General features: G+C 35.7%; 1 protein-coding gene across 1 annotated transcript in view; it reads right to left on the bottom strand.

Moving 5' to 3' along the window:
- LOC306875865 (anion exchange protein 3-like) overlaps positions 1 to 15,691 on the bottom strand; it is a gene marked incomplete at both ends in the record, with an annotated part of 52,232 nt that overhangs the window by 19,286 nt on the left and 17,255 nt on the right. The window contains 3 exons of the mRNA XM_079426616.1: positions 10,772 to 10,992; positions 12,264 to 12,436; positions 13,350 to 13,597. Of these exons, the coding sequence (XP_079282742.1) occupies positions 10,772 to 10,992; positions 12,264 to 12,436; positions 13,350 to 13,597 (642 nt within the window). The remainder of the gene's footprint in view (positions 1 to 10,771; positions 10,993 to 12,263; positions 12,437 to 13,349; positions 13,598 to 15,691) is intronic.

Genomic DNA, 15,691 nt, shown 5'->3' with positions numbered 1-15,691 from the left:
TGTTTATTCTGTAAAAGGATTATAACTACTTTTTAATCATTTGATTGTGCTGTCGGTTTAAAACGTACTTCTGAACAGACATTTAGAAGTTTAGGAATAGTTCACAAAAAAAAAAAAAAACCATACTGTGGAAGTCAATGGCTACCATCAACTGTTTGGGTACCAACATTCTTCAAAATACCTAGTAGTAAATGATGACAAAATTAAATTTTTGGGGTGAACTATCCCTTTCAGTGCTGCTCTGTAAGAACTTTACTTGCATCGACTTGCATTACAATGCTATGTTGTAAGTGTGTCCCATCAGGTAACCAAAACGTTCTACTGTACACACACTTGAACACTTGGGCCAAATACAGGAAATGCATCATGCAAGTAGACTTGGTGCAAAACCAGCAAGTGTGAGACTTGACAGGGACACAATGACCAGATTGGAGTTGTTGGTCAGAGCTGTACCGCAATACAAAAAAAACTCACAAATTTGGATATGATTCTATTCGCAGAAAGCTTTGCCTGATCCATGCCTGGAAAAAGAGATTTCAGAAGACATAACATTAAGAATTGTTAAAGATTACAGAACATTAAGAACTTGCATAAAGATGAAGAGAATTAAAAAACGCCCACATGCCTTGATATTCATCCGTCGTCGACGAAACAAATGGCCATATGACCAATTTATACAGAAGTACATGGTAAATCCAAGGGTGCACATAGCTTTTACTCAACTGTAGCAATGAAATTGCATACATTTGTGTGATTGCGAATAAAAGAGTGCCTAGAAAAACAAGAGAATCAGAGGCCTTCTCAGCTGAGCACAACTAAGAGGCGTATTTTGGATGCTAGGCCTTTCCAAAAAAAATGCTGTGATTTAATATTGTATCATTTTAGCCCACAAACTGAGGTTTTTATTGAATTTGGGATAATTGAAGGGGTGTATTATGAGAAAACCTCTCTCTCCAGCTGTTCAGAGTGCCAAGTAAAAGGCCGGGGCTCTCCAAGGGTTGAGGCTTGCCAGGACGCCAAAGGCCTCAGCTGTAGCCCGGGGATGTTCGGTAAACAAACTTAAATTTTTTATTCTTTCTCTCCTAGAGTCGCTCCTGCCTCTAAACACCCCCTCATAAAAAACAAGGCTCTGCATAATTTTGAAGTGCACACACTGGTGTTGGGCCATTTCCCAGGGGTACAGCGCTAACAATATGGCGGCCGTGCCTTTTGGCTGTACTCTGGTTGTGCTTTTCATGGCAAGAAAGCAAAAATCCTAGAGGAGACCAAAACAGCCAAGTTTTCATCAAAACACCACAGGACGAAGCCAACTCAGGCCACTAACCGGTGTTTGACGCACAAAAGTGCTGATTTTAAATCTCAATTCAAGCATTCGATCTGTCCTCCCTTATTTTGTTAGCTTTACCTATTGGACATTGGGACACCTCCAAACATACTGTCAAAATGCTTAAATGAGGAATACACTGGATACAATAATAAAAAAAGTGTTAAAATATTAATATTTGAAAAATTCTGTCCACCAAATAAAACACATTATATGAAAAACATTATATAGAATTTTTTAAATAAATTATATCATGTCTCATGCATTTTAAACCTTTTTTTTTTTCGCCTTTGCTATTGACCTAAATACAAACAAATTCCAGTTCAAATTAAAGTTTTATGTGTGTGTGTGTGTGTGTGTGTGTGTGTAGCTGAAAAGAAAGAGCGAGACTGAGAGATAAGATAGAAATTGATCTCTGCTAGACTGTCTGTCTGCTCTTCACACAGACCTTTCCCAGAGGGACCGCAGAGAGAATCACAGACAGACAAAGACCTCGAGGGAAACTCACCAGTCTACACAAAGACAAAAGCATCAGGCCTGAGGATTTTACTGTTTATCAAAATATAAGTATGCTTCTTAGTCCAAAGCAGTGTTTAAACTGGAATGGTTCAGGCCCATCGTGTTTTATATAAGGAACAGTTTCTCCAAAAAATGAACATCTGGTGGTTATTTACTCATGTTGAAAACCTGTATGACTTTCTTTCTTCAGTAGAACACAAAAAGAGAACGGATAATGTACTGGTTGCTTTTTTCAGGCAATTACAATGAATGGTACGCATTCAAGCTTGAAAACCAAACAAACCATAATCTTAATTTGGATTCTTTTAAAAGTTTTTCAACTACTTATATTGTGTCTAAAATATGGAAGTTAGTCAATATTAACTTCTTGATGATTGATTCAGTCTATGGCTGATGCAAGAAAGATGACTAATCATATGCAAATATTACAATGACATTATCTTCCGTCGACAGCACATCAGATCCGATGCAATGTAATGACAAGATTATTCAGTATGTAAATATATGAAATATGCAAATATTGCAATCATACCACAGTTGACTATCAACGTAAACTCAAATGCACATTCACAAGTATGCAGCCAGTGAGATTTTTTTAATGTTGTTGAAAGAAGTCTCTTCTGCTCACCAACTTTGAATTGAATTATTTCAATGCATTTTAAAATGCTATTTATTCCTGTGATGACAAAGTTGAATTTTCAGCATCATCACTCCAGTCTTTAGAGTTACATGATCTTTCACAAATCATTCTAATAAGCTGATTTGGTGCTCAAGAAACATGATTATTATTACCAATGTTGAAAACAATAGTTTTTAACAACGTAAAAGTCCTTTCTGACACTTTTGATCTTTAAATGCATCCTTGCTGAATAAAAGTATTACTTTTTAAATCTGCTTTAAGACCAGAGTGCAAGTCAAAGAAAGTTTTAGTAAAATAAAAAAAATAACACAAAAAACGCTTCGCCACAAGTGCTTCAGGCCCAATTAATTGCAGAAGTGCAAACCTCTAACCACAATACATGAGAAATATCAATAAAAATCACAGCACTTTATGTCTGAATCAAGTTATTGTGTATTATGACTGGCCTGAGATGCGTGTGGAGGTTTGACACCACATGTATGTGTCAACAGGAGGGGATGAGGAACTTCATAATCCATTTTCTCAAACATGCCACATCACTGGAGGCCATGATGTGTTTCATATCAGCAGTCTGTTTGCAAGGACTCAGCTTGACATTAATTAGCTTGTATTTCCCAACAGGATCAATAAAACAAATTCCCAGCAATCAATTTCCAATGCGAGCAAGCTCTATAGAGGGTGGAGTGCATTTTTACAATGTCACAACCGCAGTCATGTGAATGGAAAATCCTATTGGGTTTCAGCAAAAGTCGCCTGTTAGACATTCTTTGAGGCTTTTTGCCATTTATGAACCTAAACTTGTCAAAGACAGACAATGGCAAAATTCAGTCGAAAAATGATGCAAGTGTGAAGCAAAGTGGAGGTCGCTGTGACATTTGCAAAAACGAAGGTGGCTGGAAAATATTACCCTTCACCAAGCTGCCAACTTTTAACAGTAAGCACACTTACGGATCGGTTCGACTGGGGAGCCAAGGTGCGAATGGATGGACTCCAGAAGGTCATAATCATCAAAATCCAGCACAAACTCCTCAAAGCCGTCCACGGCGAAGCTCTCCAGAGGGTTTTCTTGATCCCCATAATGCCCCTTCCCAGCGTCCGCATCGGAGCCGCCTCTCGTGTCCTTCTCCTTCCCCACGTCTGTCATCTCCACACCTGGTACCTCCGGATCATCCAGGATGCAACCCTCTTTCGCGCCGCTATTTTGTACCTTCTCCTGTCAATAATGTAGAACTCAAAAAACTGATGCAAAACTGCTCTTTACTGCATCCCAGTCCAATCTTCAGGGTTTTAGGAATGGATCCTGGAAGTAAGAACTATGGAATGGCCATGAATCGTGCAATTAATCTTGTTTCAAATCAAATTTTGTCCAAGAAGAAAGAAGGAAAAAGGTAATCTCTCAGCTGGGCCCTCAATCCGCAGAGAGCTTGTAATATCCACCTGGACGCCTGACGAGAAAATAGTTTCTGTCCTCAGGGTTTCCAAAACAGATGAGCAGTGGTTCTGTGAGACGTGTCCGCTTGTATGCAAGCAAACAGCAGGGAACACTGAAATTGGCTGACGATCCAGAGGAAATGTTGATACAACTGAACTACTTTTGAGGTCTCGCACTAATCTATTGGCTGCCTCTGTGATTTCCATGACGTTGTCGATTGATCCCACAGCTGCATGAGGGACAGAGATGCCATAGTCCGTCCGGTTTTCCCTCATCAGGTCTGAAGCTGGTTACACCACCCTATCAGAAAAGCACATGTGAAATCCTACATCCGAAACAACAGCGGTGCCGATGAAGTGCATCACACATCACGCAGCACAGTCTCCACATGACTGCTCTCCATGGAAACCACGGCTGTTTCTAGATCTCGACGCTGTCTTGTTTTCAAGCGGTTACCTGCCCAGAGATGAGCCAATAACCATCCAGATGCGTCCAAAAGCCTACATAGTCAGACATTTACAAGGTTTATTTACATATTATACAAATCAGAAGAACACCGTATTGCTCTTTTATAGCAACATAAAGATAACTCAGTAATGTTTAATTTAGATAAGAACTTGTCTTAGATGTTTAGAATAAAATTCTAAATTCTTGTCTTAGAATAAAATTCATTAGGAAAAACAAATATGGACTGAAATGAGCCTATTATGTAGATAAGATAAAGAGCTCAGATAATTTCATTTTGAGAGATTTCAATAAGAAATGTGACCATGGACCACAAAACCAGTCATAAGGTCATTTTTTTAAATTGAGATTTATATCATAGTAATGCATTTTATTAATAAAAAAAAAAATGTTTTAATATTTACGTTAGGAAATTTACTAAATATCTTCATGGAATATGATCTTAATATCCAAAATGATTTTTGGCATAAAATAAAAATTGATAATTTTGAACCATATAATGTATTTTTGAAATCTTTTACTTTTGAAAAAAAAGACGAGGGGCCTGACACTGAAAGAGACCTCATTTGTAGTTACTCAACAATTAACAAACTAATAAATTATTTAATAAATGCAAAAAAAAAAAAAAGTTTTATGTTCAAGAAATATCAAATATGTTCAAGAAATATCAAAATTTTGATATTATATTATTTTATTTTATTTTTTAATGCATTTTTTCTGCCCTGTAATGCCACTGTAATCACATTGCTATATAAGAGAATTATGGGACAATCAGTAAAATGATTCATTTTAAAATTAGAGGAATTTATTGAATACATATTTCATAAACATTAAAATAAAATAAAATAAAATAAAATAAGCCTGTTATCGTATTGTAATCATCACATTACTGTCTAGGAGAAACAATTGAGATATGAAAAAAAACACACTTGTGGATATTCAACAATTGATGAACAAACACATTCTTAAAATAAGATGCAAACAAAAGGGTCATTCAAAAAATAAGTGAGAAAATCAATTCAGTGGATTACACAAGTGAGTATTCTGATATATATATATCTAAATGCCCTATAAAGGTGTCACACATATGAAATCACTGGCATTGTGCGGGACAGACTCGGATATGAGAGGTTTATAGCAAGCTAGTGTGATGCAGGGCTTAAATTCAATGGCCTGTTCCACTGTGGCGGCCTCATTTGTAATTTGCTGCGGTACAGCAGTCAATGCTTCCTCTTTTCTAAAAGCAGGAAGGGCTGAAGGCGGGTCTTTGGGAAGGATAATCAATTGCAACAGTGAAGTTAATTATAGCCAGAGGGATCGCATCCACAGAGCCGCTGCAGCCCTCATCTAAAAGCACTCTGCTAGACTCTGCTAGAGTCTGCTAGCCTTGGCCAGAGTATGGACTATTTAGCCATATTACATGCACCTTACATCACATAGAGTAAACAGCAGGATCATTCATGAAATGAGCCTGCATCGGTGCACTAGATGGAAATATCTATGCTGCTTTCAAAATCCAACCAGATGCAGGAATGTAATTATAAAGATTAAATAATTTAACAATGATTATACACAAAATACAGAATAATTTAATTATGATAACTTAAAATTATATATAGTATACATTTTAGAATACTGTAGTAACATTAAAGATCAAAAGGTCACAAGAACATTTCATTCATCATGTAGCATAAAACAAACATATAAGCAAACCTAATGATTTTGAATGTTTTAAATGGCACCTGATAGTTAAAAGGAACAATGCACTAAACTCTGTGAGGATCATCTGGTTCAATAAAGGAGAGTGTGTCCAGCCATTCCCATGACTTGAAAAAATCATCACATGACACACAGAGGAACAGCTGTTTCACAATTTGATCAGTTACTACTTTTTCTACTATTTTAGACACTACTGATAGAATTGAAATCGGCCTATAATTTACAACATTTGTTGGATCACCTGTCTTAAAAACTGGGGTAACTAACCCCGTTTTCCAACAACTTGGGAATGTAGTTTGTGTAATTGATAAATTCACGAAATGAGTAATTGGTGCTAAAAAGATATCATTATTATTTAAAAAAAAAAAAAATACAGTCTAAACCATCAATATCTTTGGCATTAGAATTTAAAAAAACATTTAATTATATTAATATATAAATATAAATATAAATTATTCTAAATTATACTCTCTGTAACTGTTGTCAAATGAAATGCAGATTTTTCTAAATTCACTGATTTAATTTATTTATGTCTTATTCCAAATTTATCACTCAAAGTTTGAACTGAGTCAACAAAGTAATTATTAAATGCATCAGCAATTTTGTCAGATTTATCAATTATACTTCCTTTAAAATCCTATTCTAAATATTTATTACATGATTTAATGTCTTTCTTTATCAATTTATTAATAGTTTGCCATACCCTTTTACTATGAGGCCTTTAGCCTCATTTAGAATATTAACAAAAAATTGTGCCTTAGCCTGCCGTAATGTCTTAACTACCTTATTTCTTAAACTATTAAAAAGAAGTCGATCTTGTTGCAAACCAGATTTTATAGCTTTTTTTAAACCAAACCCTTCATGTCCGGAAGAACTTTACAACCCCTGCTTCTAGGAAAACATACGTAGCACATCTTCAGGAATCTGCCTTTCCATGAATAGGGTGTAAAATAGTGTCTTTATCTTGTTTTTTAAAATAATAATTTTTAAAAATGTCATTTGTTTTTTAGCAAGAGTCTGACATGAAGTGACTAACTTTTAAAAAATGATTCATTGTCCAGTTCAATATGTCAAACTAAATAGTACATGAGCAGTTTTATTATATATACAGTATATATGTATGTATATATGTGTGTGTGTGTGTGTGTGTGTGTGTGTGTGTGTGTGTGTGTGTGTGTGTGTGTGTGTGTGTGTGTGAAGAATTCAAGAGTTCATTTGCAAAAACAGATGGCTTTTTTTACAATTCTCAAAAATCATGTTTTTTCATTGTGCATTCCAATTATTCTCAATCAAACTGCAGCTGGGTTATTTTGACTAGGTTAAAAAAAATAACTTTAAAAAACAGCTAACACAATAAAAACATGATAACAATAAAACATTTTTTTGAAAATTAAGAAAAAAATTGAGTTATCTGTTTTTTGGCAAATAAACTCTTCATGTATGTATATATATATATATATATATATATATTTTTTTTTTTTTTTTTTTTTTTTTCAACTATGATACCTCAACTGTGTTTATCTCAACATCTCAGATTTGTTGATTAATACATATTCATTAAACATCAAAATCAAATCAAATTCAATTCAATTTTAGTTAAAGTTTTAGTAATTCTGCTGTGTATTTTTTGACATTTTTATTATTATTATGTCTATACAGTGTTTATCATAACTAAATGAAATGAAATTGTTTTCGTTTTAGGTCACATTTGCACTGCATTTCAAGATGCCCAATTACATCTTGTGGACTATATCCGATTTTTTTTTTCTGATAACTTACATCTTCTTTTAAAAGTCACCCATAACCGACATCTGCATCCAATATCATGACAACTCTTGGAAAACTTTAGCATGGTAATGGACATGACGATGTTAATGTATTTGGTCATTGCGAGATCTGTTAGATCTGTTACGCTGCTGCTGCTGAATTTCTGCTGCTGTTGGTTATTGCTGTTGTTGTAGATTATCGTTGCTGCTGCTGCAAAGCAAGTATAGGAACTTGCTACTGCCTATACATATGTCAAAACAGTGCTGTGAGTATTTAAGACATACTGCTGCTGCACAAATAACATATACAGTATAATAACCTGTAGCAGATCTATACAGGTGGAGCTGGGGAAGGTGGAGGGTTTCAGGGAAACTCTGAAAGCGCACTGCAAAATTCTGTAGTGAAAATTCAAATGTAAAGCAGCATGCTTATTGGCTGCATATGCAACATGAACCAATCAGCTTGTGCCAAGTAGTTTAACACTGTTAATATAATCAGTTTGCGTTAAGGATCCATCAGCCTGTGCCATCTAGAGTTTCATGACAGAACTTCGCATTTTACACTATACACTTGGTAAAACAACCCAGGGTAGACAAACTGACTGGTTGCCAGGTCTGTGAAACAAAACCAGGAAAATGGTTATTCAAAACTAGCCCATTCACATTTTATGCATTTCCCCCCTCTAGTAGGAGCCCCCCTCCATTGAAATAGCAGGGGGGAGAGAGGTCACTTTGGCAATCTGTCCCAATCTGTCCACTTACATGGTAGACGCAAATGGACATATCCAATTCATATCAGATTTATTTCCACACATGAATGAGGTCTGAAACTGATCTGAGAATATCCAAATCCATGCGCTTTCTTCCTGCTTACACGTTCTATCTGTGCCACATAGGAGGAAAAATTGAAATGGGGTCACTTGAACCACATAATGTAAATGCAACCTTAGTTATCTGTAACAGGGGTGTCCAATCTTGTTTCTGGAGGGCCAACGTCTTTAGCTCCAACCAGTTGCCTGGAAGATTCTAGTGAGTCTTAAAGACCTTGATTAGCTGGTTCAGATGTGTTTATTTAAGGTTGGAGCTAAACTCTGCAAGTCAGTGACCCTCAATGAACAGGTTTGGACAAACCTGATCTATAATAACCCTGATTTGTCATTAAGTAATTAATGAATGAACATTATTTTTTTTCCCCCTCACAACATTGGTAAATGGGTTGAAAAGTTAAGCTTAACAATTGCGGTCACCACTGCTATGGACAGACATCTGATATTACCTACCTATTATTCATGTTATGTTGATTTTATCACAAATAACAGTTTATCTAACATTTCTCCCAACCCAAAAAAATATGAGATGTGCATTTATAATACTTAAAAACAAAGTAATGGGACACCGGAGTGTACTCTATTCGTGGAAAGTGCCAATTATACTCCTGCAAGGGTTTTTAATGGAGCAGTAGTATTCTTAGGCTGTCATACCCTGTAATCAGTTGAGCTTACTTTATTAAGGATAATCATTAATGTAAAAACAACGGGAAGCGTTTTGGTGCATGGCGCAGATCCAGTGATCCTGACCACATCTGAACATCTTGAAGGCTTGTTTACAACCGCGGGAAAGGGAGGAGAGTGCAGGACGAGTGCTGACCACGGCCAGCCAATGATCCTGCTGCTCTGCTTTCCACCAAAACACATTTATGAGTATGGACACGAATACCCCAGCGCCCCCAAACTTACTAGAGAGCTTGCCAATGCAGACCTCTAAGTCCACTAAACAAACTCTCCCTGTCATCACTCCCCTCCTCTGGGGTGACTGTTTAATGAGCATTTGGAGGGACCACGAGCTTTGGCTTGTCAAGATCAAGTTAAACCATCGGCCTGAGACTCGTTCACTGGTGTGGCTCCAATGACACATGAAATCAAACACACCTATCTAATTTTGTTTGAGTTACAGCACTGATTTCGATTAAGATCCAATGGCCGCAACAGCATGCAAGTTGTCTGCTTTAATCCTTCTTCTAATCATCATGACTACACACACTGAAAACTCAAATGAGTAAGTGCACTGATTTTTAGACATAGGACAAAAGGCTACAGGGCTGAAAAAAATAAATAAATAAAGTTGACCAGAATCCAGGGGGAAATAATACATAAATAAAAATGATGTACTTTCTTAATTAAGTACTGTCTTGAAGATGCATGATTATCATTAAAGGAAAAAAAAACAGATCAGGACCCTGAAATAAAGCTTTCTTAGTTTAATCAGCCATCTGTGAAAGGTTTATGCTCACCACACATATATATATATATATTTTTATGTATATATATTGTTTTCCAGTTAAATTGTCTAAAAATTCTTGAAACTAAATAATTTTACTTGAGAAACATAAATTTGCAAGGTATTAAGACCGTCAGATCTATTATGTCATTTGTCATTTTGTAATGTTTTTTTTTTCTATTTGTTTTTAACTTCTTTATACTTAAAAAAGTGCATTAGATAAAGATCCATTATATATATGCATACCTACATACATACATATACACACACATTTATATATGTGTGTGTGTGTGTATACATTATATAGTATTATATATTACTTTACAAAAATATTAAAAATATCTCCCAATGCAGCAGTGAGAAAAATTACTCTTTAATACTCTTTAATAACAAGTCTTAAATCGCATGCAGTGTTGCTACTCAAGTAAATGTATCGCATTTTAGGAATTTTTAGATATTTATTAGTAATGCCTAATTCAATCTGAGTCCTTAGCCATCTTCAAGAATTGGCTAAAAACGCATCTCTTCCATCTTTATTTGACCCTCTAACTCTAGCACTCTATATTCTATTTCTATTCTTTAAAAATTATTTTCACATCCCTTCCAGAATTGACTTATTTTTTGCTTACTTTTCATATCATCCAGATCAGCACTGGCTAGCATCTGAGCCTCTGCCTCGTCTGTAGGTACTTTCTGGTACACCGCAGTCTCTATGGCTGTCATGCTGCCTATACAGATGCGTTCCCGTAGGTCGTAGCTGGTCCGCTGGGCTCCTGCCAGCCGGTGGACGGGCTTCCTGCGAAACCAGCCTCGCGTTGTCATACTGGCAGGTTCTGGAGATGGGCTAAACCTGTAAAAAGAAACCTACAATTAAGTATTGCCTTAAAAACTATGCGTTTAACCAATTTTATGTTCGCTGTTATTAGTCTGATGCATTGCTAATAGAGTGAAAGATGAGCATGATTCTAGGTGGCTGGGTTAACCATTTCTCAGAAATGCTGAAAAGGACAAAAAAAAATTTAAATGGAAATGTTGTGTTATATTTGTCATTTCTTAAAACTAACTTTAACTGACTTAATGGACAAATTAATGGTTCATTACACGATGCTCCAGCAAAACCAACAGCATCGTGAAGGACTCCACCCATCCCTCCCACAGTCTCTTCCAGCTCCTACCATCAGGAAGACGGTACCGGAGCATCAGAGCCCGCTCCGCCAGACTGCTCAACAGCTTTTTCCCCCAGGCTGTGAGAGCCCTGAAGTCAAACCACCCCGTCCCCCTCTGAAACCCCATGCAAACCCCTACCTCCTGAAACATGGACCACCCCCCACCCCAAACCTTACCACACCAAAGAAAAACTGTATGGAACTTTAATTTTTTTTTATTTATTTTATTTTTATTTTTTGTGCAATTCAAAGTGTGCTACACACAGGTGAGTGGGCCTGTACAAACCACCTGTAGTAACACACTCTCCTCTATGTGCACTATGGACACTTTACACTATGGACACTTTACCCTTTACACTATGTGCACTATGGACACTTTACACTATGGACACTTACACTTTACACTATGCTACAAATACAAGTCTATTATGGTTTATTTGTACATTTACCTTAACCAAATATGCATACAATTATGTACATTACAAGAAGCCAGTTAGCCAGCAGAGGGCAATCAAATACAACTTTTCGGGTTGACTATTTATTTATTTATTTTTTTTCAATGTCATGGATGGATATTTACTGAGGAATGCACATTTGGGAGAGGGAGGTCAAACTGGCAGTTTTCACCTGGGATCTGGAACCAAGTTACAAGATGGGATAGGATCGGTAGGTCTATTGGTCAAATTAATTGACTTTAGCTATTCATGTTGCATTATGCCAATGGTGACAGTTTACAATTTTTTTTTTATATATATATTATTATTATATCTGATCCATACTGAAGATTGCAAGTAAAATATATTTTCAATATCTTCACAAAATGTTGTTTGGAACGAAATGATGGTGAGAAAATGATGATGGAATTATAATTTATTCTTCAATCAACCCATTTAACATGCATAAGTGTTTTTAGCTCTTTAAGGTTTAGATCCATCCTCGCTTATTAGTCAAATACCTGTTGGAAACCTCTTCCTCCTGTCCTCCATCCAGTCGTTCTTGTGTTTCCTCCTGCTCTTCCATTCCAGCGGGGCTGGGTAGGGTCTCCTCACTCGGTGGTCTCTCGCTCTCCATATGGAAGCTGGTGAGAGGGAGATCGGCTGCCAGATCCTCCTCACTTCCCAAACTGAGCTGTGAGATCACAACACCTGTCAGCATCTCTCCATTACCCCATCTCTCACACAGTTATCCCAAAGAAACTGTACTGTACACATCATACTATAAATAGCATGTGAATTCAAATGCAATGAGAAACATTTCAAGCAATGGTATTCTACACTATTGTCACATGACTTTATTGTATGTTTAATTTGGTGAGTGCTGTCCAGGTGGTTATTTTTGCATTCTATTGCACCTACGTAGTACAATAATTCTGACTAAATATTCATCTAAACATTTTCATCTAACATATTTCTTGTTAGACATTATGTAAGTTCACATTTCTAGATACAAGTAATAACAAGTAATTGTATTTTTTAATGAGAGCAGTAAGAGTAAAGGCACTAATGTAATGGCTTTTGTTTTTCTTTATCCTTTTTAATTTAATTATTTTAACTTGAACTACTTTCAAATGGTAAGCAATCAAATGTGAACCCTTTTTCGCATTATGTTGAAACTCTACAAATCCTCTATAAATTCACTATATTTGTTTTCATTGCTTTTAAATTGCAATGTTTTGGAGGACAACACTGGGCAGGATTTTGTAAATAAAAGATTACAATTATTTTAATAATTTAAAAAAAATGAATCCGGAAATAATCGCATTAATTGATTATCAAAATTGTTAGTTGCATCCCTACAATAATGTCTTAACTTGATAGTCCAATCACAAGAGTCAAGAACGAGACTTACAATTAAAAACTGCATTCATATTATTTCCATTTTCTTATTTCACACTTGAAATGGAGGGTATAGTCATGTGCATTGCATCATGGGATACAATATACCATGCAGCAGTAAGTCATTCAGGTATATCAGTACTTAAAAAATCACATATACATAAAGCATTCTGCAAAATTAGTAATATGGTAAACACTTCAGTTACCTGTGGCAGCTCTTCAGATGGCTCAGTAGGCGTGGCTGCTTGGCACTGTCCTTCAGTCTCAGACTCCGCCTCCTCCTCATCCACCTCATGAATAGTGGGTGTGACATCTGACGGGGGCATGGACGTCTTCTTTTTCTTCCTCTTTTTCTTTCGCCGGCGGTCCATACTGAGCACCCTCTTGCGGAAACGCTGCGGGGGGAGGTGGGTGGACAGAGGGTGGTGGGTGTGGTGGAACGTATGCCGGTGATCTATGAGTAAAGACAGAGACATAGAGGTTAAAATCCTGTTCACTTAACCAACTACAACAATAGCTATAATTTAAAGTTTTAATAATCAATCATTAGAATAGGGAAGTCCTCTTTTTACAACTAGCCTACATCATTGGAATCACTCCCAGAACATTTGTTTCCGGCTGATGAACGATAAAAACATTGGCAGCCAATCAGAATCCACTTGAATTTAACGGCGTTATATTCTAAAGGATGACTGCAGACTAATTTGAGACTAACGGCTATGTAGGAAATCGTATAGCTGGGACGATGGTAATTTATACAATTCAGCACAATATACAAACATATCTGACCACAGAATGGGAACCATTGATCAGACCATCAATAAGAATCCAGTATTCCAGAGAGCTGTGTAATAAGCAACGATAAAGTCTTTTAAAAGGTCACAGATAATAAGGCTGCCACGGAAACATCCCCTCCAGTGCTAGCATTAGTTAGTCCCTCTCACTCAAACATCTCTGTTGCCAGATATCTCCTATTTCACATACTTAAATCTTGCATGTTATTTTTAAAATGTCCATAAAATAAACAAGCACTACATTGATGAATAAATAGAATTACTTTTCAATATTACAATTAGTTCTGTCAAACGATTAATCGCATCCAAAATAAAAGTTTTTATTTACATAGTATACAGTATCTGTGTGTACGGTGTATTTTTATTATGTATATATAAACACACGCATACAGTATATATACAGTATATGTTTATATTCACATAATTTTTATTATACATTAATATATTAAATATATAAACGTAACATATTTTTCTTAAATGTATACATGCATGGGTGTGTATTTATATATACATAATAAATATACACAGTACACAATCATATACTATGTAAACAAAAACTTATTTTGGATGAGATTAATCGCAAATATTTTATACACTACCGTTTAACAGTTTGAGTAAGTAATAAAAAAATAAATTAATTATTTTATTCATTAAGGATGCATGAAATTGATCAGAAGTAACAGTAAAGACTATTATTATGTTGACAGTAAAGTGACAGTAAAAAAATATATTTAAAATAAATACAATTACTATTTATCAAAGAATCCTGAAAAAACGTTTCCACAAATATTTAAGCAGTACAACAGTTTTCAACATTAAAAATAATAAGAAATGTTCCGTGAGTACTAAATCAGCATATTAGAATGATTTCTGAAGGATCATGTGACACTGAAGACTGGAGTAATGATGCTGAAAATTCATAGTTTGTATCACAGAAATTTTTAAATATATTAAAATAGAAAATATTTATTTTAAATTGTAATAATATTTCACAATATTACCTTTTTTACTGCATTTTTGATCAAATTAATGCAGCCTGGGTGAACATAAAAGACTTGTTTAAAAACCATAAAAAAGGTTGTGTAGAAGTACATATGTTTGTAGACCAAGACTGTGCAAATGTCCTAAAAATTAATTCCATTTGGTGCCATTCTTACCACAAAAGTAATAATAATAAAAAATGAATAAGAGAACTGATTGGAATTCGAAAACGGGGAATTTACACACAAAACTGGAATTCAGATGGGTGGAGGGAGGAGGTTGAAAAGTATGACTGATTTGCAAAAATATCACAAAGACAACCTGATGAACTGTGCACAAAAAGATGGGGAATGTGAAGTAAAGCAAATATAATCTAGTTTGTCTAAGTCTGTGAAATTCATGCTGACTGTATGAGTAGTTTTAGCAACAGAGACGTTAATGTGTGATCTGTCCTGGAGCAGCTCTGTGTTCAGGGTGCCTCTCGGCTCCGCTGTGAATGAATCACAGGCTAGTTTACACCTCCCACTACTGTCGCCACATGTAGATGGAAATATGGGCCTTGATTTAATAGGGGTTCGGAAAGCGACCGGCACAGACGCCGCCCCACAGGAGGCCAGGGAATGTGAGAGAGCCATTAAAAGTATTGTCTGTACTTCTGAGGCACCTTCTATAGAATTACACATCTAAACAAGGAATTTTCTAGCAACCTGATGCTTTGAAAAAATAAAAAAATTAATAGCTTTTAACGAAGTATGTTTTGAAATGACTGTATC

The sequence above is a fragment of the Barbus barbus genome, assembly GCF_936440315.1.
Source record: "Barbus barbus genome assembly, chromosome: 10".
Taxonomy (NCBI): domain Eukaryota; kingdom Metazoa; phylum Chordata; class Actinopteri; order Cypriniformes; family Cyprinidae; genus Barbus; species Barbus barbus.
The sequence above is the reverse complement of the archived record's forward strand: the minus strand, read 5'-3'. Positions and strand labels throughout refer to the sequence as shown.